The following is a 23838-nucleotide window of genomic DNA, read 5'->3' on the forward strand; positions in this document are numbered from 1 at the left end:
TCAAGTTTAAATTATGTCACAACTAAATCAAGGACTGCAAAAATTGTCTGATAAGTACTAAGTATATTCTAATGTGCGATAAATTGTGAAATATGTCTGTTAAGCTTTTAAGCATCTGATTGTACCTATCTTACTTCGACGATGTGAACAATTCGTGTGCGTATTTGCTGTTACCAAACGATCACAGAAGTTTATTTAATCGTTTTTAGTGAATTTTATTAAATTTTGACAAGGAAATAAAGGTCATGGAGAAGAAATAAAGGGAATGAGATTTGACCATGACATTGTAATTCCGTCACAGGTCTTGCAAGAGCAGCTGAATGGACTGAACAGTGTAACGAAAGAAGGATATAAGATGAACATCAACTTTTGTATCCCGCCTGGATAGGCAGCTATGGGTCTGCTCCTGAAAACTAAAGGGTAGGCCGTATGTAGGAAGCTAGGACGAGCAGGTGAGGTAGAACACTTGGTACTGCAATTAAAAGTGGTCTTACTACGTACTTTGGCTGAGATGAGCACGTAGGTTCGAAGCAATACAGGTATCAACGCTATCAGCTACTAGTATTTGGACAAACTACCATTGACGTAACTGAAATAACACAGTCTGTAATGGCTAGCTCCCTATGAAGTAGAAGCTAAGTTGCTTGGTCGTCGGCTCGGAATCGAATGGACTGAATCTGGAGCGGCGCTCGTGTAGCTACACGGCACCAGCTAGGGGACTCTGTCGTCGGTGTCGGTGTCGTAGTGCCAACCTTGCAGAGCGCACCTACGTTATGGCATCGTAGCTATCGATACCACATCAACAAAAGCAATAGAAAGGTAAGGAATGTAATCGAATGGACCCTGACGATGCTGAGGGAACTAGATGAGGAAAGAAGGCACTTAAAGAAGTGGCTGAGGTTTGCTGTTTGGGCAGCAAAGTAAATGACGATGGCCGAAGTAGAGAGGGTTTAAAACGTAGACTGGCAATGGCAAGAAAAGCGTTCCAGAAGAAGGAAAGTCTGTTGACATCGATCCAAATGTTAGTGAGTCTTTACGGAGTGTGTTGCACACTTGTATGGAAGTGAAACGTGGATCATACACACTTTAGACAAAAACAGAATAAAAGCTTTTGAAATGTGGTGCAGTGGGTAAGTTGAGTAACTAATAAAGAGCTGCTGAACAGAAGGGCATGGAGGGCAACGAAACGGGACGTTGAATATCGTCGACATACCGTGTGCTGTCTGTGCCTAGGTTGACCACCAAACGGGCCCTGCTATGAAGTGAGATGGCAGCCCAAACCATCACTTGTGTTTGTAGGGGCCGTACGGTGGGCGACGGTCAACTTCGTATCCCACAACTACCTGGGGCCTCTCATGACACATTTCCCTGGTCATCGTGATTGGGTTCGAAGCGGGACGCATCACTGAAAACTAGAGCCAATGAGATTCCAGGCCGAAGGCGTACCTGGATACGCCCCGGACATTGGTGAGGTACCAAGCTGGACTGTTGCCCGCCATACAGCCCGATAGCTACGAGTGATGATGCGGGGTGTCGCTTCACAACATACCACTGGCCCTTCGCCTGCCATCCGCAACACTCTTACAGCACAGCTGTACGTCGACGATATTCTACATCCCGTTTTGTTGCTGTTCCTTGAAAGCCACCCTAGGCTTACAGTTCAGAAAGATAGTGCGAGTCCGCACAAGGCAAGAGTTTCCACTCCTTGTGATCGGCCTTGTCAAACCCTACCTTGGCCAGAAAGGTTTCTGGATCTCTCCCCAGTTGAGAACTATTGGAGAACGTTTCCAACCAACTTGGGACTGTGGCGACGTAAGGCGCCACATGGACAGAATTTGGCACTGTATCCTTCAGCAGGACATCCAGCAGCTCTGTCAATCAGTGCCAGGCGAATAACTGCCTTTTATTTGGTCAGAAGTGGACCAACGCGTTAAAGACTTGCTCAGTTTGTGAAGCTCTTTATCTTGAATAAATCGCCAATTTTTTTCTGAAATTGTAATGATTTGTTTGTCTGCACATTCAGATCACATATACCAATTTCCGTATCATTCGGAAGGGGCTTTTTTTCTAGCATACCTAGTTATCAGTGTCTGCCCCGATAGCTGAGTGGTCAGCGCGGCGGTCTATCACGCCAAGGGGACCGGGTTCGATCCCCGGCTGGGTCGGAGATTTTCTCCGCTCAGGGACTGGGTGTTGTGTTGTCCTCATTATCATTCCATCATCACAGTGGGGACCAACGGGAAACCACCACTGGGATCAATTCTCTAGACACTCATGCTGTGGGCCTCTCTGACTAGGCTTCCCCCATGACTAGGCCTGCCGTAAGGCAGAACACACAGTTTTTTTTAATTATTAGACTAGTACAAAAATGCGAGAGCAGAAAGGACTGGACGGAATTGTTGATCTGCAGAGATCTAACAACTCCGACGCTGTGATATTGTTGAATGCATTACGTATTAGTAGCAAAAGCTGCTATCCTGACTAGTCAGTTATTTCTCCTGTCACTTTATGTTACGTTCAGCACATGTGAAAAGGGTTTCTCCACAACACATTTCGTTTGCTACATTAAACCTCCTGTAATTGGTTGCATGATTGGAATCCCTGACCAGGATTATGTGCAATCATAACGTGTCCAACACCTTTAAGTTTAATAATTTGTAATTTGGATATATCCGAAGCTACATGATTTCCTGTTATCATTGTTCTTTGTGTCATGAGATAAATTAAGACGTGAGTGCCAGTTGGGATGAGTCCATTCGACTGTCAAAATAACATGTTTGTAAAGTACGTCTCTGGTATCACAGACTGATCTAAAGTGCGAGCACAATTACTGTTTTCGGCCGTTTGTTGACTGGGAGGGAGGACTCATTCGTCAATGCCAATTCAGAAGGTACTGTTGTAGAACACAGTTTCCTGGAACATCACAATACCTGAATGGAGGAAAGGAGGCGGGAAAAGCTACAACCAATTAATGTTGGTGGGGCATAGTGTGATAAAGTAGTTGTGTATTTAAATAAATATCACAGCCACCATTCACAGGCGCATACCGTGAGCGCGGATACTCAAAATAAATCTTTTTCGACTGTTAGAGAATTAAAACAAGTCACTGCTGTTCGTTACAAAGCAAAAAATTTCATTCCCAACTGTGTTGAACACAATTAAAAGTCCTGACTCATCCAACAAACGCAAATGAATACAGGTCCAGAGTATGGTTGAAACACGAAAAACGCACGATGATCTCACTCTACTGCTGAAACACTTACAAGTTCTCTGAACAGCCCAAAAATAGGCGGAAAAATTTCGAGAAACGACGGAATGAATTTAGAGGCCTTGCTACGAGATAACACACAAAATTTTTATATAGGTGCTGGCGTACACACACGAGAAGTACTTGTTTAAACCGAAAGTGGAAAAGATTGTGCCACGGAGACTATCAAAGTTCCAAGTCTGAGTGCCACACACCTTCCTATACCAGGTGGTTATAATTAAACTTTCCCTGTTTAACACGTTATAACACGGAACCTATCTACCCTATGAGGATCATAGTTGTCAGCATTAATTTCAAGGAACTGGGGAAGAGAAGTAATGCAGAATGGTACTTAACATCTGAGGTCATCACTCCCCTAGACCTAGAATTACTTAAACCTAACTAACCATGGCCGAGAAAGGATTCGAACCTGCTACCGTAGCAGCAGCGCGGTTCCGGACTGCAGCGCCTACAACCGCTCGGCCACAGCGGCCGGCTGTTATGAAGAATCAACTGAAAAACTTTTAATGTGCTGTTAGGGTACATCATCCCATTACATACCGGTACCATTACTGATATAAAAGGGGCTCAATATGACGCCCATCAGTGTCCCGAAGAGTCTGAAATTACAGGATTGCATTCTACACAGCAGAATGAAGCATGTCCGTAGGTATGTTGGCTATCTCTCTTGATTTGCTGCGCTTCATATCAGCACATTTGCAGATGTTCTCCTGGTAGATCCTGTCCTTCAGGCAGCCCCACAGTCAGAAATCACAGGTAGTGAGAGCAGGTGATCGTGCTGGCCAAGAATTTGGAAACAATCGGTTGATAATTCGATCGTTTCCAAATGCGTTTCGGAGAATCAGGTGAACTTCACGAGTGATGTGCACTGGAGCCCCATCTTACATGAAAACGATTTCAATGCGTCTCTCTCCTGCTGGCGAAGCATATCGCAGTAATGCTGGTCAGCCGCATCTGTACATCTCTGGTCACTGAGCGACAACCTGTTCAGAAAAGAATGGGCCAAGGATCAACGTAGCCGTGAAGGCACACCCTACGGTGACACGTTCACCATACAGAAGAACTTCATGCACAGTGACTGTAGGTGTTGATACCCACACTCGCTAATTCTGTGTGTTCATCTCACCCTTCAGAGAAAAATGAGTCTTTTCTGTCCAGGGTCAGCCCTCGTCAACTTCAATCCTCGCGAAAAATGGACAGCGAAGTCAACACGTCGTTGAGCGTCCTATGGTGCAAGCTACTGTACGATGTGGATCTTGATGGATACCATTTGTGAATGGTTCGAAGCACCTACCGTATAGTGGACCACGGGGTTTTCAGTTGTCGAGACACAGCACGCGCACTGCCTGACGATCCGCCATAGCGACAGCGATTTAATCAACCGGTCGTCGGCTTCCTCCCGGAGCGAAGGCCAGTTCTCCAGTTGATTCGAAATTCTTCATCATGCTCCGTCCAGCAGGAGGAGAAAGAGGACCCTTCCGTAATCCTTTCAGCAGACGATATTCTTGAAACAGCACTACTGTTATTTTGAGACTAGAGCTTCACCAACAGTGCCCTGGTACTTCTGTCCAAGCTCATGTTGACACGTCAACAAGTGCACTGCGACGGGTCAGGTGTGTGGGATGAGTGATCACGGCCGCTGGTGGTCTTAGTCGGAACTGGACGGTGGCGCTGTGACGCATGGACATCAATGCTGCCAAGTTTGGTACTCGCACGGGAATTAGTTTCCGTGTTATAACTTGTTAAATATACAAAGTTTAATTATAATCATCCGGTGTAGAAGTGCTGAACTTCCCTTTACTTTCCGTTGTTGGACTCTGAATTTTTACCAGTAGAAGTCTTTAGTTTATATGTCCTCAATATCGGTTAGTAACTAATTACATAACACGACATACTCTCCAGTGGTGATTAACTTGAAATGTTGCAGTATGTTGTGCTATTCGAAGTTCACCAACAGTTAATATAACTAGAATTACTATGGCCACACAATTTCACTATGTTATTAACGTTCTCTCAGAAGTACTACTAGCAAAGAGACACGCCATTCTTACGATAATGTACACTCATGCACGTAAATTAAGTATAATTACAGAATGTGGTGCCACACAACGTGGCACTAGACAAAACTGGTGCTAATAGCATAGGCACATAGGGAACATACACGACACAGATCTGTAAGTCCACGGTATTGGTGATAAGTCAAGAAAACCGCCCCGAAACACATGTGCTACAAAATGGGTCAAAAGGCTCTGAGCACTATGGGACTTAACTTCTGAGGTCATCAGTCCCCTAGAACTTAGAACTACTTAAACCTAACTAACCTACGGACATCACACACATCCATGACCGAGGCATGATTCGAACCTGCGACCGTAGTGGTCGCGCGGTTCCGGTCTGTAGCGCCTAGAACCGCTCGGCCACACCGGCCGGCCCACGTGCTACAAAACGCCACTGTTTCCTGCGCATGTACCCAGACATCAATATGGGATACGATCTCCATGCACACGTACACAGGCTGCACAACGTATTGGCCTACTGTGGATCAGGTGGTCGAGCAGCTGCTGCGGTATAGCCTCCCAGTCGTGCACCAGTGTCTGTCGGAGCTCCTGAAGCGTCCTAGGGGTTTGAAGACGTGCAGCGATACGTCGACCGAGAGTACCCCAGACCTGCTCTATGGGATTTATGTCTGGAGAATAGGCAGGCGCTCCATTTGTCTGATATCTTCTGTTTCAAGGTAGTCCTCCATGATGGCAGCTCGGTGGGGCCGTGCGTTATCATCCATCAGGAGGTAGGTGGGACCCACTGCACCCCTGAAAAGGTGGACATACTGGTGCAAAATGACGTCGCGATGCACCTGACCTATTACAGTTCCTCTGTCAGGGGCGTACGTGCACCAATCATAATCCCACCCCACACCACCAAACCACGACCTCCATACAAGTTCCTTTCAAAGGCGTTAAATTTTCCTGGTTCAATCTTGATGAAAACGTGGCGAGAATCACTTTTCAGACTATAACTGCACTCGTCTGTGAACATAACCTGGGACCACTGTTCCAATGACCACGTACTGTGTTCTTGATACCAGGCTTTACGGGCTCTCCTGTGACCAGGGAGCACTGGAGTGCGCCTTGCCGGTCTCCGGGTGAATATACCATGTCTGTTCAGTTGTCTGTGTGTCTGGAGACAACTGTTCCAGTGGCTGCGGTAAGGTCCCTGCAGTACTCCGTGGCCGTCTGTGGGCACTGATGGTGACATATAGGTCTTTATGTGGTGTTGCACACTGTGGACCTCCCGTTCTGCAGCGCCTGGACACATTTCCTGTCTGCTGGAATCGTTGCCATAATCTTAAGATCACACTTTATGGCACACGGAGGGCCCGTACTACGACCTGCTGTGTTTGACAAGCCTCCATTGCCCTAGTATTCTACCCCTCATAACGTCATAAATATATGTTCTTTGAGCCATTTTCAACACACAGTCGCCATTAGCAAGTCTGAAAACGTCTGCACACTTACTCGCTGCACCGTACTTTGACATGCACCATCACACCTCTGCGTACGTGGACTGCTGCCAGCGCCACCGTGCGACGACCGCAGGTCAAATGCACCGCATGGTCATATCCCGAGGTGATCCCGCAAACTGCCCACCAGATCGTTGTTTCACCGTGTACCAGCATTATGCTTAATTTATGAGCATGAGTGTAGTTTCCCTTCCTGCTGATGTAATCCTTTATCTCATGATCCGAAAAAAATTAAATTGTGGCAGATTTTATTTACGAAACAATAATCAACTCTAAATAACCAGTAGTGCATCCAGTAATTGAGTCTAGTAACTTAAAAATGTCCTAGGGCCGAATGTCTATGCTAGTACAAATAATAAACAAGGGATTGGCAGTAGCAGGCTATATGGAAACAAGCATGAATTCAACATTTCATTGGCGATTCAAGCAAACGATAATGTTGTTATCAATGGATTTAGACACTTGGAACTATTGTGGAATATACCGCAATCCAGAAAAATTTGGGCGTTTACAATTACAACCTATTCGAATTCTGTTGACCCGTTGTGCCATACAACTGATCGTCCAACTGTGTAGAGTGACGTCGGCAGGTGCACTCCCTGTGACTTGCGGAGACGTCTGTTCATTTTAGAGTGTGCCCACACAGGTTCACACTGATGACTTTCGCTCGCATGTCCGTAGGTGTGCTCTGGAAGCTGGATGAGTCTGTGGGACGCGTGGTGGCGGCGCTGGAGAAACGCGGGATGCTGGAGAACTCCATCATCGTGTTTGTGTCAGACAATGGAGCGCCGTCTGATGGGATGGATCAGCCCAACTGGAGCTCCAACTACCCACACAGAGGGGTGAGTTAATGTAACTGCAGTTACGACAGGTGATTACGAAATCTAATTTATTGTTATTATTATTGAAACTAATTGACCACTCTGGATCTTACTGCAACTTTATTTCTGTTTTGTTCTTTTATCTGCAGTTTCATCTGCTTACATCACTCCTTCATGCGTCCCCTAGCCTGCTTCTACTGTTCTGTCCTTGTTCCTTTAGTTCTTCTACGTCTTCCTTCAGCTTCAGAATCTTCGAAATTGTGTAGTTTGCTCCTAAATCTACTTCATTCTGCACTCTGGGACTCAGTAATGATCGGTTTTTTTCTAAATATTGCCTAACATCGTTTTCCTTTTTGCATTAGTTGAATATCTGCTTGGTTAATCCATTTACTCTATACAGGTTTCTAAGGAACACCAATCCTGCCTCTATCTCCTCCACATAATCTCTGAAATTTTACCAGATTCTGTTAACTGCTTCACAGTTTATATCTGTGTTAAGTCGGCACTGTGCCTATGGTTTTCCTCATAATTATTCATTCCTCAAACTATAGTTCGTAGAGAGGTCATTCTCTGGCTGCATACAGTCTGTTTTCGCAGATGACCTTATACTGTATTTCCAATCAACACATCCCTTACCTGTGTGTGTGTGTGTGTGTGTGTGTGTGTGTGTGAATTCTATTCTTCTTCCAGCTTTATAATTCTATCCCTTGTCACTGACTTCTGATTTTTTCTGATCCATTCACATGTCTCATCACCGTAAGTGAACTTCTTAACTCTCCCAATTCGACCAATCTCTAGCTCAATGAATTTGACTACAAGTATGGGTTTTGCCATATATTTAGTCTGACGTTCTGCCATCTGTTTGCCTGACATTGGTTGAAATGTATGCCTGTTTATCTAGAGGTTTCTGATAGCATTCATCATCTAGCGCTAGCCAGTTGATGTGAATTCTTTTTTACTTTCTTCCTTGATACATCAGCTTATTGCCGACTCTCCAATCCGAGTACAAATTCCCTCAACCTTCTCTAGGAAGTAGTTGAAGAGGAGCAGCGAAAGCCATTGCTTTTTCTCACACTGTAGTTTTTTTTATAAATCGGTGACTCTGTTATTCCAATGAACAACTTTGCCTCTTCCACACGATCATGTACGTCCAGAACTGTTTTACACATAAATAATCCTCATATGTCGTTACAGAAATACTTAAGTGCATTTATAGCATAAATGGAAATGCCGTGTGGCTAGACCTTTCGCCTGGTGCAAGGCTTTCGATTTGACGCCACTTCGGCGACTTGCGTGTCGATGATAAGGACAACACAACACCCAGTCCCTGAGGGGAGAAAACCTCCGACCCAGCCGGGAATCGAACCCGGGCCCTCAGGATTGACTCAGCTACCAGGGGAGGACTGTATAGCATAGAAGGAAAGGCATTTCATTAACAAAACACGTACACCAAAGCCTGCACACCGATCTTCTTTTGCACTGGAGAGACAAAGCAGCAATGAAAACCACAGTTTCTTATTTTCTAAATTGTTCTTTTCTGTAATATGTGGCAAACAATAAGGAAAGAGTTTAACGTAACGTTCTTTTACACTCGTATATTTTTACCAGTATGTCTTACCTCAAATCTGAAACGTGCGCATTACAGCATGTTTGATACGAATCGCATTTATAAAATGTAAGGAACTACATTAAAATTAATAACTAATTTTTTTCCATTTCATACTGGAAGTACGATTAACATATAACTGTGTACTGACAATAAATCAAATATTCCTTAAAAGCGACTGGTTGCTGCATTCCTCTCCGGAGACCAAGCACCTTACATACTTGATAATCTTGCATTATGACAGTTGCTTGAAGAAACTGGCTAATTATTTACTTACTTATATTTGTGTGAAATATGTTCTTCAATTTAAGATGATAGGTTGAATAACAAGTGTTTTCTTTGTTTCTTAATGAAATGTTGAAACAGAATCTAGATGGTTCAAATGGCTCTGACCACTATGCTACATAACTGCTTAGGTCATCAGTCGCCTAGAACTTAGAACTAATTAAACCTAACTAACCTAAGGACATCACACACATCCATGCCCGAGGCAGGATTCGAACCTGCGACCGTAGCGGTCGCTCGGCTCCAGACTGTAGCTCCTAGAACCGCACGGCCACTCCGGCCGGCTACAGAATCTAGAAAACACTGAAGAAATCCTAGCCCCCTCCAATGACTGTAATGATTCGTTAGTTGGAAACAAAATTTAAGAATTCAATGGTGTGAACTGAAAATAAGTTAGATCGGTTTTCATATTTATGTGATGAACACAAATCTTCATTTTCCAGACTATTTATGAGTCGTGTGATGTGGGTATGATTGCGTTTTATACAAGAAAAAAATAAATAAATAATAACACACGAGGCCATTCCAGTGCCCTCACTTCTGGCAGTGTGCCTGCCTAATTTAGCTTCTCGGTTGTTACAGTAGACAGGGAGAAGATTTCATAAACACCTCAGGGTGGTGAAACTATTAAACGATATTATTATACAACAGTCAACGTTTTGGGGTACATATGTCATTCTAGAGAAACGAAAAATAAGAGAATGGATCAAAGTCTGTCACCACAGCATGTCCAACGGATTCTGTACTTTCTGATGTTAGAACGTCGTGGATCACCTGTTCCCGACTTTCATTTTATATTTGAATCTGTTTGTGATGTATTTCGGTCCATGTTGAAATTCTGACTGAACTGTGGCTAAGTTTTCAGACCAAGAACCACTACTTTTCAAAATTATCAGTGACAAATAAACGATGCTAACAGTGTTGACCGCAGTCAAATGGCTAATAAAATTGCATAACATGGACAACAATGCGTCGTTATGAAACAATGAAAATGTTTAATGTTTCTGCTAACAGTAGGTGAAACTGCGTCATGTTACTGCCACAACCTGTGGCTTAATATATGTGAATATTCGTTGGATTTAGGGGCGAGTCCGCTTAACACGATATGCGAAGTTCGCTGATCTATTCAGATGAAGCTCTCTGATTTACATAAATCCAGGACGAAATGCACCATTTTGCCAATAAAAAGGTGAGCACGCCTTATTGTACCTCATGACGATATCAGTCTTTCCCAGCTACGAAAGCCTTATATTATGTGATCATTGGCATGAAACTGTACTACACAAACCCGAGATCGATTGTCTTGAGTGGTTTTCACTATTATATTTTCGTAGGAACGCTTCCTTAAGACGAATCTTTTGCAGTTACTATTAGAACTCCTTTGGCCTTTCTCAATTTCCTGGCAGATTCAGTTTTAACCACGCAGAGATTTTTGTCTTCAGGTCGGGTATACAGTCATTCCGAGAGGACCTGCGCTCCTCCCTACAGATAACGGCGAGTACCCCGTTTGTTTGCAAATTATATTTATGAGAACTGTAAGCTGACACAGACTCTCACAAAAAGCGGTTTTCTTTAGATTTCGATATTGTTCTTTTGCTTTAGCTCCTATGTTTCATGTGTGTCAGTGTCCTTACCAGGCTGTCCTCAGTATGGGCAGGAACTGTGACTGCTGTGTTCAGATGCGAGCCGAGCTGGTGGTCCTTCGATCACAGCTCCAGGTGGCGTTGGCTTCTTTCATGCAGGTTGAGGCTGTTGTCTAGGGGCATCATTGTTGGGGGCTGTAGAGGACGATCCGAACGACGCCCAGCATGACCAATGGGTCCCTGATCGATCCACTATTGTGACCATTTTTGGTACTGTCCCTACAGTGGCTGATCCCTCACCTGTGGTCGAGTGGTAGGTTGTTCCATGGTGTGGCCAGCAGTGAAATACTTCCGAGGGGCTGATGGGAGGGCCTTCCTGGTTGGTAGGACGAACAGGTTTCAGGTGCTATCTGTGGCTGACGAAGTCCCTGAGACAGACTAAATCGGTCACCCTATTCCAGAGGAATTCTCTCGGTCTGCAAGGTCTAGGCATTCACAGAGGGTTAGATTACTGGTGGTTGGGAGCCCCCTCAGGAATATGGCTGCGAAGGAGGTGAAGGAATCCAATGTGCATTCTGTGTGCATACCGGCAGGAGTCATCTCAGATGTGGAAGTGGTGCTCTCGAATGCTATGAAGAACACAGGGTGGTGGCTCATGTTGGTACTAACGATCAGACGAGGTTCTCTCTGGTTTCGAGCGGCTAGTTAAGGTAGTAAAGATTGCTTGTGAGATGAAGGTGGAGCTCACCATCTGTAGTGTCATCGACAGAACAGAACCGACTTTGGTACAGGGCCGAGTTGAGGGTCTCAATCAGAATCTCAGAGTGTCCTGCAGCCATGTAGATTGCACATACGCACAGGAAGCTGCTACATGGGTAACAGGGGCTGTGTGCAGGGAACTGGGCGCTTTTTAGGTTACAGGGTGACGAGCCCGTGAAGAAAGGGAGTCAGTATCAAAGGGTGCAGGACGAACACAGTAAAAGGGCAAACATAGGAACAGTGAAACTTGTATTTGTAAACTGTCATAGCTGCGTTTAAAAACAGAGCTCCAAGTGCTAATAGCAATGAATCTCAAATCGTCACAGATACGAAAGCTGGCTAAATGCGGAAATAGATTCAGCCGAAATTTTTACAAAGGACCTAATCGTATTCAGAAAGGATAGATTGAATACCTTTGGCGATGGAGTGTTAATTTCCGTCAGAAGTAGTTTACCTTGTAGTAAAATTGAAGTAGATAGCTCCTGTGAATTAATTAATAACTGGTTTGTTCTACCGACCCCACTACTCAGATAATGCAGTTGCTGAACAGTTCAAAGAAAACTTAAGTATCATTTGGAATATGTTTCCTACCCATACAAATTTATTTAGTGGTGTCTTCAAACTGCCCTCGATAATTTAACGAAAATACATGTCTAAAATCGGTATAAGCTATAAAACGTGTCCAAGATCGTACTGAATGCCTTCTCAGAAAATTATTTTGAACACCTGGTTCAGGAAGCCACTCGAAGTATAAATGATTGCAAAAACGTACTTGACTTGTCAGCAATAAATAATTCTGACCAAATAAGGAGCATCATTGAACCGTGAATTTACTTTCAAAACCTTTTCTTAAGAATTTACTTTATTCACCAGCGATTCATCAAGAACATTAGCACATTTAATCACACTATGTGAGCGTGGAAGTAGTTGCCAGTGGGTAACTGTTGAAAACAAATCAAATTTCTTTCAACAAATGGAAATTTGTTTCTAAAAATTTTTTTTATAATCAGAAAGCATCCACTATATATCGTAACAACTTATTCAGAGGCAGAAAGAAAAAATTTTTGACAGTATGAGTTTACGGGCTAAGAACCTTGCCGCTCCCTTTTGACACGGCCGTAATCATGACCGCTCACAACAACCTCTGAAAGACTACACTGGTGCAAATCTGCAACACACCAGATTACTTTAAACTAAAAATTTTTAACAACTCACACAAGCACATAAACTATGCACCTCGTAGAACGAATGCAAATAGTACAAAACACTAACATTAAAAGAATAACTTGCCACCGAGGATGCAACTTGATTTTAACTTCTAAGAAAAGCCTTACGGTGGAAGGGTGGCAACTTTATATACTAAAATAACCATTTAAATAAAAACCCATGAAATGCAGTCTTACATAAAATATCCAAGGTTAGTCAAACATGCTCTACATTACACATACACCGCCTCTCAAGATGACAGGCAAGGAAAAATTCATATTTCAGGAATTCGGCCGTTACACTTCAAGCAATAAATTCGTTAACACCGAATCCGACAAAGATGACAGAGGCAGCTATTAACGTACGGCAGACCGACAAACAGACAGACAGACACTAACTGCCAAACAAATGCGGACGAGAGACAGACGACCGCGCGACTGCTACGGTCGCAGGTTCGAATCCTGCCTCGGGCATGGATGTGTGTGATGTCCTTAGGTTAGTTAGGTTTAAGTAGTTCTACGTTCTAGGGGACTGATGACCACAGCTGTTAAGTCCCATAGTGCTCAGAGCCATTTGAACCATTTTTTTGAGAGACAGACGAGCAAGCTGGGAACAAGAGACTGACCAAGAAAACAAGTAGAATTTAACAAGTAAATGAAACAACATATCACGAGTCACTTAACTTCTAATAAACTGCGATGTCTTGCGAAGACGTGGCGCAACACCCCCAAAACGCTCTCCCGAACCGTCCGCTGCCAGCCGCTTCAACGGACGCAGGAAGGCGCGCCGATCTCCCGTCTCATGGCGTCGCAGCTCGCACCGGCCAGACGATGTCGTGGGTTGGCTCTTGTTGCTCCCGCGACGGTCGCGAAGCCACTACCCCCCACTATTCGGCGCGGCCCACTGGACCAACGTGGCGACCTCGCACTGGCCGACGCTCAAGACGGACAAGTCATCTTGTGTCCCAGTGCGCGACTGACCAACCGATCAATCGAACCGCCATTGCATGAACAAACTCGAGCAGACTGGCGGCCTAACACATACTACCAATCCGGACGACAGACAGACACTGACTGTCCCACACTGACCCGGCTGACCAACTGCCCCCGACTCACTGCCTAGCGAGTTTTTTTTCTTTATTGTTATTTTTCACCTCATACCAAGGTGGGCTGGCAGCGGGTAAATCTACTCCGCTCTTCAGCCACAAGCATTACAATAAATGGGAAAAAGAAGACAGAAAAGTAACAGATTGGAGGTTAAAAAACACCAGAGACAAAAATTAAATACACGAAGCCGTTCTCACTCGACAAAAAAACACGAAAAACTGTCGGCACTGCGCACAAACACTGATGACTTAGGCGATACAAGTGAACGAAGGAGCGTGGCGGCGAAAAACACTAAATCACCAACATGATGGCGCACACACGAGAAACTGATGGCGATGATCTCCGGCGCGCGAATCTCCACTTAACGTGTGCGAGTCCGGGGACTTGCCAAGAGGTGAAGTAGGTGGCGGGGGAGGGAGAGGGGAGAGCAAAGATGCCAATGGCAGAGGAGATGGTGGGAGGAATGAAGGTATGGGGGTAGAGGAAGCCCAGGGGAGGAGGGGGGAGAAAGGGAGGAGGGAGGGAAGGGGGAGAGAGAGGGTGCCCATGGGAACAAGCACAGGAAGAGGGAGGGGAGTATCAAAGTTGGTAGGAGGGGTAGATGGAGGAGGGCATCATCAGGGAGGGGGAGCTGGCCGGCTTGGGAGAGTGGAGCGATGGAGAGCAGCTTGGGACATGGAAATACGGGCGCGGCAGCGGAGGCGGGAGAGGATGGGAGAGACAAGCGGGTAAGGAGGATCGAGTTTACGGGAGATGTAGAGGATCCGTATCCGTTCGAGGAAAAGGAGGAAGTGGGGGAACGGAATAAGGTCGTACAGGATCCACGTGGGAGAGGGGAGACGGATATGATAGGTGAGGTGAAGAGCATGGCGTTCACGGATTTCAAGCGATTTGTAGAAGGTAGGAGGAGCGGAGATCCAGGCAGGATGGGCGTAGCAGAGGATAGGGCGAATGAAGGATTTATAGGTGTGGAGGACGGTGGAGGGGTCCAAACCCCATGTGTGGCCAGAAAGGAGCTTGAGGAGACGGGAGCGTGCCTTGGCTTGGATTGTCCGGAGGTGGGGGGTCCAGGAGGGGCCACGGTCAAAGGTGACGCCAAGGTACTTAAGGGTGTGGGTTAGGGCGACAGGACGGCCATAGACGGTGACATAGGAGGCGTAAGGAAGGGGTGGTTTTGCCTATAAGGATCGCCTGCCGCCTAGCGAGCTCATAGCGCCCCTTAAATGCACGTGAACAGGCAACCTTTCCCCTTTCCCACAAAGCTGCGATTGCCACAGCGGCACCAGCGCCAGAACCGGAGGGCGACTGCTTCACACTACGCACTGAGGTGCGCTTTTCAAAACAGCAATTTTTACCACGGCTCAATCATGACATATACAGCGATTACTGACCCCAAGATACAATGAATACTGTAACATCCAAAACCACTAAAAAAGAAAGTAAAATACATCTGTTTTAAAAAAGCCAATAAAACTTCGCTTGACATCTTCCTCAGAGACAGTCTCCACTCTTTGCAAGGTGACTATGCAAGCGTAGGCCAGATGTCGTTCCAAGTCAAGGAAATATTGTCAACAGCTATTGAGAGGTATATACCAAATACACTCCTGGAAATGGAAAAAAGAACACATTGACACCGGTGTGTCAGACCCACCATACTTGTTCCGGACACTGCGAGAGGGCTGTACAAGCAATGATCACACGCACGGCACAGCGGACACACCAGGAACCGCGGTGTTGGCCGTCGAATGGCGCTAGCTGCGCAGCATTTGTGCACCGCCGCCGTCAGTGTGAGCCAGTTTGCCGTGGCATACGGAGCTCCATCGCAGTCTTTAACACTGGTAGCATGCCGCGACAGCGTGGACGTGAACCGTATGTGCAGTTGACGGACTTTGAGCGAGGGCGTATAGTGGGCATGCGGGAGGCCGGGTGGACGTACCGCCGAATTGCTCAACACGTGGGGCGTGAGGTCTCCACAGTACATCGATGTTGTCGCCAGTGGTCGGCGGAAGGTGCACGTGCCCGTCGACCTGGGACCGGACCGCAGCGACGCACGGATGCACGCCAAGACCGTAGGATCCTACGCAGTGCCGTAGGGGACCGCACCGCCACTTCCCAGCAAATTAGGGACACTGTTGCTCCTGGGGTATCGGCGAGGACCATTCGCAACCGTCTCCATGAAGCTGGGCTACGGTCCCGCACACCGTTAGGCCGTCTTCCGCTCACGCCCCAACATCGTGCAGCCCGCCTGCAGCGGTGTCGCGACAGGCGTGAATGGAGGGACGAATGGAGACGTGTCGTCTTCAGCGATGAGAGTCGCTTCTGCCTTGGTGCCAATGATGGTCGTATGCGTGTTTGGCGCCGTGCAGGTGAGCGCCACAATCAGGACTGTATACGACCGAGGCACCCAGGGCCAACACCCGGCATCATGGTGTGGGGAGCGATCTCCTACACTGGCCGTACACCACTGGTGATCGTCGAGGGGACACTGAATAGTGCACGGTACATCCTAACCGTCATCGAACCCATCGTTCTACCATTCCTAGACCGGCAAGGGAACTTGCTGTTCCAACAGGACAATGCACGTCCGCATGTATCCCGTGCCACCAAACGTGCTCTAGAAGGTGTAAGTCAACTACCCTGGCCAGCAATATCTCCGGATCTGTCCCCCATTGAGCATGTTTGGGACTGGATGAAGCGTCGTCTCACGCGGTCTGCACGTCCAGCACGAACGCTGGTCCAACTGAGGCGCCAGGTGGAAATGGCATGGCAAGCCGTTCCACAGGACTACATCCAGCATCTCTACGATCGTCTCCATGGGAGAATAGCAGCCTGCATTGCTGCGAAAGGTGGATATACTCTGTACTAGTGCCGACATTGTGCATGCTCTGTTGCCTGTGTCTATGTGCCTGTGGTTCTGTCAGTGTGATCATGTGATGTATCTGACCCCAGGAATGTGTCAATAAAGTTTCCCCTTCCTGGGACAATGAATTCACGGTGTTCTTATTTCAATTTCCAGGAGTGTATATTAATAAGAGCTGGTATTGATCCCACATGATACACAAAACAGGTCAGAACATTATTGCAGAAGCAACAAAAAAAGCATGCCAAATTTAAAAGAACGCAAGATATTTCGGCGTTATTTCGGTGCCGACACGTCGGCCTGGAACGTTACAAAAGGGAGGGCTGTGAGACGACGTCAGCCAATAGTACGCTGGCTAGGACGACACCACGACAGGAGAGGCATCTATACGACGAAAATATAAGCGCCGCTCCTCCTACCAGCGGCCGCACTAGGAGACGAGCCGTCATCAGAACGCTGTAGCCGTGACTTATGAACTATTGCGTTTGGCTTGCATTGAAGTTGTATGTACCAAAGGACAGTGATTACGTCCATGTCGCCATTTGCTTGCGACACCTCTTTGTGAATATGCAAAGTTAAGTATTGTCAATTCAACTTGCTGTAGTAAACTCCATTAATAAGATTTGCTTGAATTGTTGTCTGGCGATCAGAGAAAACAGCTTCCTAGGCACCCTATATTAGGCGAGTGGCAGGATACGACACAAGATCCCAAATACTGGCGAAATTTTGCAGAAGCTCGAAATTTAGAGCGAACTTCAGTGCGAGATGCTTTAAATACTTTCGACAACAAAACTCTGTCCAGAAATCTGGCAGAAAATCCAAAGAGATTCTGGTCGTATGTAATGTACACCAGTGGCAAGAGGCCACTGTGCTGTAACATAGGTGATGTTACTGATGACGGCACCAGTGAAGCAGACTTACTAAACATGGTTATCCGAAATTCCCTCACAAAAGATATTCCAGAATACAGATAAAGAACAACTGCCAACTAGAGTGACTTAGAAGCAGATAGCCTTGGAGTAGCGAAGCAGCTTAAAACATTAGAAACGCAAGGCTTCCGGTCCAGAGTATGGTGATACGATAGCTCATACTTAGCAATCATATACAACTGCTCGCTCGTAAAAAGATCAGTAAACAGAGACTGGACAGTTGTACAAGTCACATCAGTCCGCGACAAAGGAGATGGGAGTAATCCACCTAACTTCAGATCCACATCACTGACGTCGATTTGTAGTATTATTATGGTAGATACACTGTGCTCGAGCATTATGAGTCACCTCGAAGAAATATTTTTTTTTGACAAATACCGTTCTTGTGAAAAACAGATAGTTCTTCATTCTCACGAAGTATTGAGTGCCGTCGACAGGGGACGTCAAATTGATTCCACATTTATAGGCTTCCAGAAGGCTTTTCACATCGTTCCTCACAAGAGTTTTCTAATCAAACTGCGTGCCTGTGGTGTATCTCTTCAGTTGTGTGACTGGACTCCTGATTTCCTCCCAGAAAGGTCACCCACCGTTCTTAATAACTGACGGAAAAATTTCCAACTAAAATAGAAACAACATCTGGTGTACCGCAAAAGAGTGTTATAGGCCCTCTGCTATTCTGATCTACATAAAGGATTTAGAAGACAATGTGAGTGACCATCTTAGATTTCTTGCAGATGGTGCGGTCATTTACCGTTTTGTAAAATCATCAGATAGTAGAACCCAGTTCGAAAATGATTTAGACAAGATACCTGTATGAAGCGAAAAGTGGCAATTAACTCCAAATAATGAAAAATGTGAAGTCATCAATATGACGCTAAATTCCGGTCACGCGATAAATCACACAAATCCGAAGGCCGTAAATTCAGCTAAATACTTAGGGACAACAATTATGAACAACGTGAACGGGAATGATTATATACACACACCAAAAAAAGTTTTGCATCACGCCATCTCCCAGAACTCCTGTTGATAGACACTGACTGAGGATATTGAACCACAGACATAGTCACTTTGTCTGTTCAGAGTTGTCACTAAACCTGCACAAAGATGTAAACTACCACGCGTGAGCAGCGCCTATTAGACGGAGGGGGTCCGACAGCCAACAGTCGTTCCACCACGAAGGCAGTACATGGCTCGTCTCTAGTTCAACCATGCTAGACCGCGATTCGATCGCGTTCGCATTGTTACCTTGAGCCAGGAATGGCTCTCAACAAGGGAAGAGTCCAGGCGCCTCGGAATGAACCAAAACGATGTTGTTCGGACATAGAGGAGATACAGAGAGAGAGAGAGGAACTGTCGATGACATGCCTCGCTCAGGCCGCCCAAGGGCTACTACTACAGCGGATGACCGCTACCTGTGGAGTATGGCTCGGAAGAACCCTGACAGCAACGCCACCATGTTGAATAATGCTTTTCGTGGAGCCACAGGACGTCGGTTAAGACTCAAACGGTGCGCAGTAGGCTTCATGATGCGCAACTTCACTCCCGACGTCCATGGCTAGGTTCATCTTTGCAACCAGCATGGTAAAGATGGGCCCAATAACATGCCAAATGGACCGCTCAGGACTGGCATCACGTTCTCTTTACCGATGAGTGTCGCATATGCCTTCAACCAGACAATCGTTGGAGACGTGTTTGGAGGCAACCCGGTCAGACTGAATGCCTTAGGCACACTGTCTAGCGAGTGCAGCATGGTGGAGGTTTCCTGATGTTTTGGGGTGGCATTATGTGGGCTCGACGTACGCCGATGGTGGTCATGGAAGGCGCCATAATGGCTGTACGATACGTGAATGCCATCCTCCGACAGAGAGTGCAACCATATCGGCAGAATATTGGCAAGGCATTCGTCTTTATGGACAACTTGAACATCTTGTGAATGACTTTCTTCAGAATAACGACATCTCTCGATTAGAGTACCCAGCATGTTCTCCAGAGATGAAAGCTATTGAACATGCCTGGGACAGACTGAAAAAGGCTATTTTTGGACGACGTGACACACCAACCACTCTGAGGGATCCACGCCGAATCGCCATTGAGGAGTGGGACTTGTGGATAGTATGCCACGACGAATACAGGCATGATCCAATGCTAGAGGACGTGCTACTGGGTGTTAGAGGTACCGGTGTGTACAGTAATCTGGAACACCACCTCTGAGGGTCTCACTGTATGTTGGTACATCATGTAAAGTGTGGTTTTGATGAGCAATAAAAATTGCGGAAATGATGTTTATGTTGATATCTCTATTCCAATTTTCTGTACTGGTTCCGGAACTCTCGGAACCGAGGTGATGCCAAATTGTTTTGATGTGTGTGGATAATTTTGTGGGGAAAGTAGACCAAAGACTGCAGTTTATTGGCAGTTCAATTAGAAAATGCTTACACCACGCTTGTTCATCCTCTAGTGGAGTATTGCTGTGCGGTGTAGCATCCGCAATAGGTAGTACTGACGGAGCACATCGAAAAAGGTCAAAACGCAGCTCGTTTTGCATTATCGCGAAATAGGTGAGAGATTACAATACAATAATTAGGTTGGCGGGCGTCAAAACAAATGCGTTTTTCGCTGCGCGGGACATTCTCATGAAATTTTAATCAGCATCTTTCCGCTCAGAATGTGAAAATATTTTGTTAGTACCCACATACGTAGGGAGAAATGGTCGTAATAATAAGATCAGAGAAATCAGTGCTCGCACGGAAAGATTTAAGGTTTCGTTTTCCCCCCGCGCTGTTCGATAGTGGAGTGGTAGAGAAGTAGCTTAAATATGTTTCTATGAACCCTTCGTCCGACACTCAACTTTGAATTTCAGAGTAATAATGTAGATTTATATGTAGACGTAGGAATCATACAGTGTAAGCTTTCACGGCCGGTATTGTCTTCACTTAAATCTTCCGGGCTGATAGGCCGTGGTCGAAGTATAAAACTCTCTCCTGACGTTTCGTCTCCGACTGCGGGAGACATCCTCGGAGGTAAAGTGCCGCTTTACCTACGAGGATGTCTCCCGCAGTCGGAGACGAAACGTCAGGAGAGAGTTTTATACTTCGACCACGGCCTATCAGCCCGGAAGTTTTAAGTGAAGACGAAGGAATGTTTTACCTTTCATATAGTATAAGAATTAACATTACGTATTGAGGGAAGTCACACTCGATAGCATTTGCATTGTTTCTTCCCACCTCATTAGCAAAGGCAATTTCTTAATTTTCCAGTTCCGAATGCATGAATCGAAGCGTTAGCGAATCCTTCATTATTATATTATTTAAATTAATATTATCATTATTAATGACTGTCAGTGCTGTTGTTAGTTCCTAGCAAGTACTGCTTTCTCAAAATCCCTTTTATACAAACATGAGCGAAAATATAAGGAGTGATCAAAAAGTTTCTGTTGAAGGTTGTTGGTCTAGGATCGGTACGCCAATCGGGCAAAATTGCCGTCAGCATTGAGACAATCATCCCATGGACACACCTGCGTGACGATACCAGTTTGAAAAAACACCGCTTCCAGCTGCGTGAAAAAGTCCGTATCTTCCTGCTGAATATCCTCCACAGTAATCTTAAACCCTTCTAGGCCCTTTTTAAGGGACGGAAGGTGTGATAATCGCATGGGCGGACAGCAGGGCTGTAGAACGTGAGCTCCCGTTTGCGCTGGTATATGCGCTGCGATGTTGGGTCGTTCGATATCATGAAGCAGGAACACGGAACTTGGCACTGCATTCCGCAAAACTGTCGTTTTCTGCAGACATGCTGCCCTATACAGATTCTTCACTTTTCGATGGCTGTCTACCAGTGTTCGTCCTTCGGCTGCCAAGAAAAGAATAACGACACGTTGGTCCTGTTTGGACGCGTTTGGTAATGACGTCACCGTAGTTGACGTTACCGCATTTACCACACGTCCGACGGAAAGACAAATGCCACTCTAATCCCTCGTCTACATGTCGGTGCTTGTACATCCGCATCGAAGTCGAACAACGCTGTAAATACGCTGCATCAACACCGTCAGACGGATTATTTTTTTGTTGTTTTCCAGCATAAGTCGTTTCCACAATAACGCATAAGCGTATCTACTTACAAGGGGAGGCCGCCAATAGTGAAATTCAGATTCGATTCACACTGCGCATAATAAAAGCTAATGGCCAGAGGTGTAATGTGGCAAAGCACCAAGATGCACTACTCAGCCGTTGTCGAGAAAATCGACAGTTAATAGAAACCGTTGCGGTGAAATACTCTCTACGATATACAACTTCCCATAGCGTTGTGGCGCAGCGGTAAGCGCTAGGGTTCGTAATCCAAAGGCCACCGGATCGAATCTCGCGCCATGCAATTTATTTTTGGTATTTGTTTTTTGTAATTCAGATATATATATATATATATATATATATATATATATATATATATATATATATATATATATATATATATATAATGGGGCCTCTAATTCGAACGTTTGACTTACGCTATACGTATTCGTTTCGGAATATCGTTTCTACGTCTTCCGTTAACTACACGTGTAAACATTATGAAGACAATTAATAACATTTGTGAAATACAGCTTTGTTTGCAGAAAACATAATCATGTTCGATGTCGCCAGTTTTTCCACGACAAACGACTTTCAACAACTTATTATATGCATAATTGTTGCAACTGATATATATATATATATATATATATATATATATATATATATATATATATATATAAAATTCGCGGCAATCAGTTGCAACAATTATGCATATAATAAGTTGTTGAATATATATATATATATATCGAATCTCGCGCCATGCAACTTTTTTTAGTATTTGTTATTATATATATATATATATATATATATATATATATACTTTTTAATTACAAATAACAAATACTAAAAAAAAGTTGCATGGCGCGAGATTCGATCCGGCGACCTTCGGATTACGAACCCGAGCGCTTACCGCTGCGCCACGGCGCTGTGGAAAATTACAACTCGTAGAGAGTATTTCCCCTCAACGGTTTCTTTTAACTGTCGATTTTCTCGACAACGGCTGAGAAGTGCATCTTGGTGCTTTGCCACATTACACCTCTGGCTATGAGCTTTTATTATGCGCAGTATGAATCGAATCTGAATTTCAGAATTGGCGGCCTCCCCTTGTTAGTTTCGCAGCCCATGCAGGAGCCCAGTGAGAGCTGCACTTTCGTTGTAACCTCCTGGAATTATGACCACTGGCCACCACGATACCGATGGCGTTGCGGACACGTCACAGGGTAAGGAAATGGTAAATTATTCTAGCGACCACACGGGCAGTAAATGGGAAAATCCGCCGACATAAGCAACTTTGACAAGGGGCAGAACGTGACGACACAAGGCTGGGAATAGAGCTTACTCGGAGACCGCAGCAGGTCGGGTGTTCGCGTACTGCTGACGTGGAAATCGACTGATGGGCAGCGAAAGCATCAACAGTGGACAGATTATTGGACGTCCACGACTGATCACAGAACGTACATATCGGAAGCTCGGCCGCTCAGCAGAGCAGGATAAGTCGCGACCTGTGGCGGAAGTGATGTGGATTGCTGTTGTAGGCTGAAGTTTTTCGGAGCAAACTGTTCAGCGACTGCGAATTCCCATGCTGACGTAACATCACCGTAAAATTACGATTGCAGTTCGTACAGGGTCAACGATATTCTACCATGTACGAGGTGCGGCTAGAAAAAAACCGGACTAGTACTGGTGAAACAATAAAACGAATGCAATAAGGCTGAAAGTCGCGTGGCCTGTCACGTGACTCTCGCTCCGCCTACTGCTCGAGTTTCCTCTGCCCCCTGCACTCAGTCTGCCCGTGGCGTCTGTTTTAAGTAGTTGACGTTTTGTC

The 23838-nt window shown here is 45.5% G+C and overlaps 1 protein-coding gene across 1 annotated transcript in view; it reads left to right on the forward strand.

Annotated features, from left to right (window-relative positions):
* Positions 1-23838, forward strand: part of LOC126251780 (arylsulfatase B-like) — a 128606-nt gene that overhangs the window by 91653 nt on the left and 13115 nt on the right. The window contains exon 6 of the mRNA XM_049952402.1: positions 7470-7630. Coding sequence (XP_049808359.1) covers positions 7470-7630 — 161 coding nt within the window. The remainder of the gene's footprint in view (positions 1-7469; positions 7631-23838) is intronic.

This window comes from Schistocerca nitens, chromosome 4 (assembly GCF_023898315.1).
Source record: "Schistocerca nitens isolate TAMUIC-IGC-003100 chromosome 4, iqSchNite1.1, whole genome shotgun sequence".
In the NCBI taxonomy this organism is placed as follows: Eukaryota; Metazoa; Arthropoda; class Insecta; order Orthoptera; family Acrididae; genus Schistocerca; species Schistocerca nitens.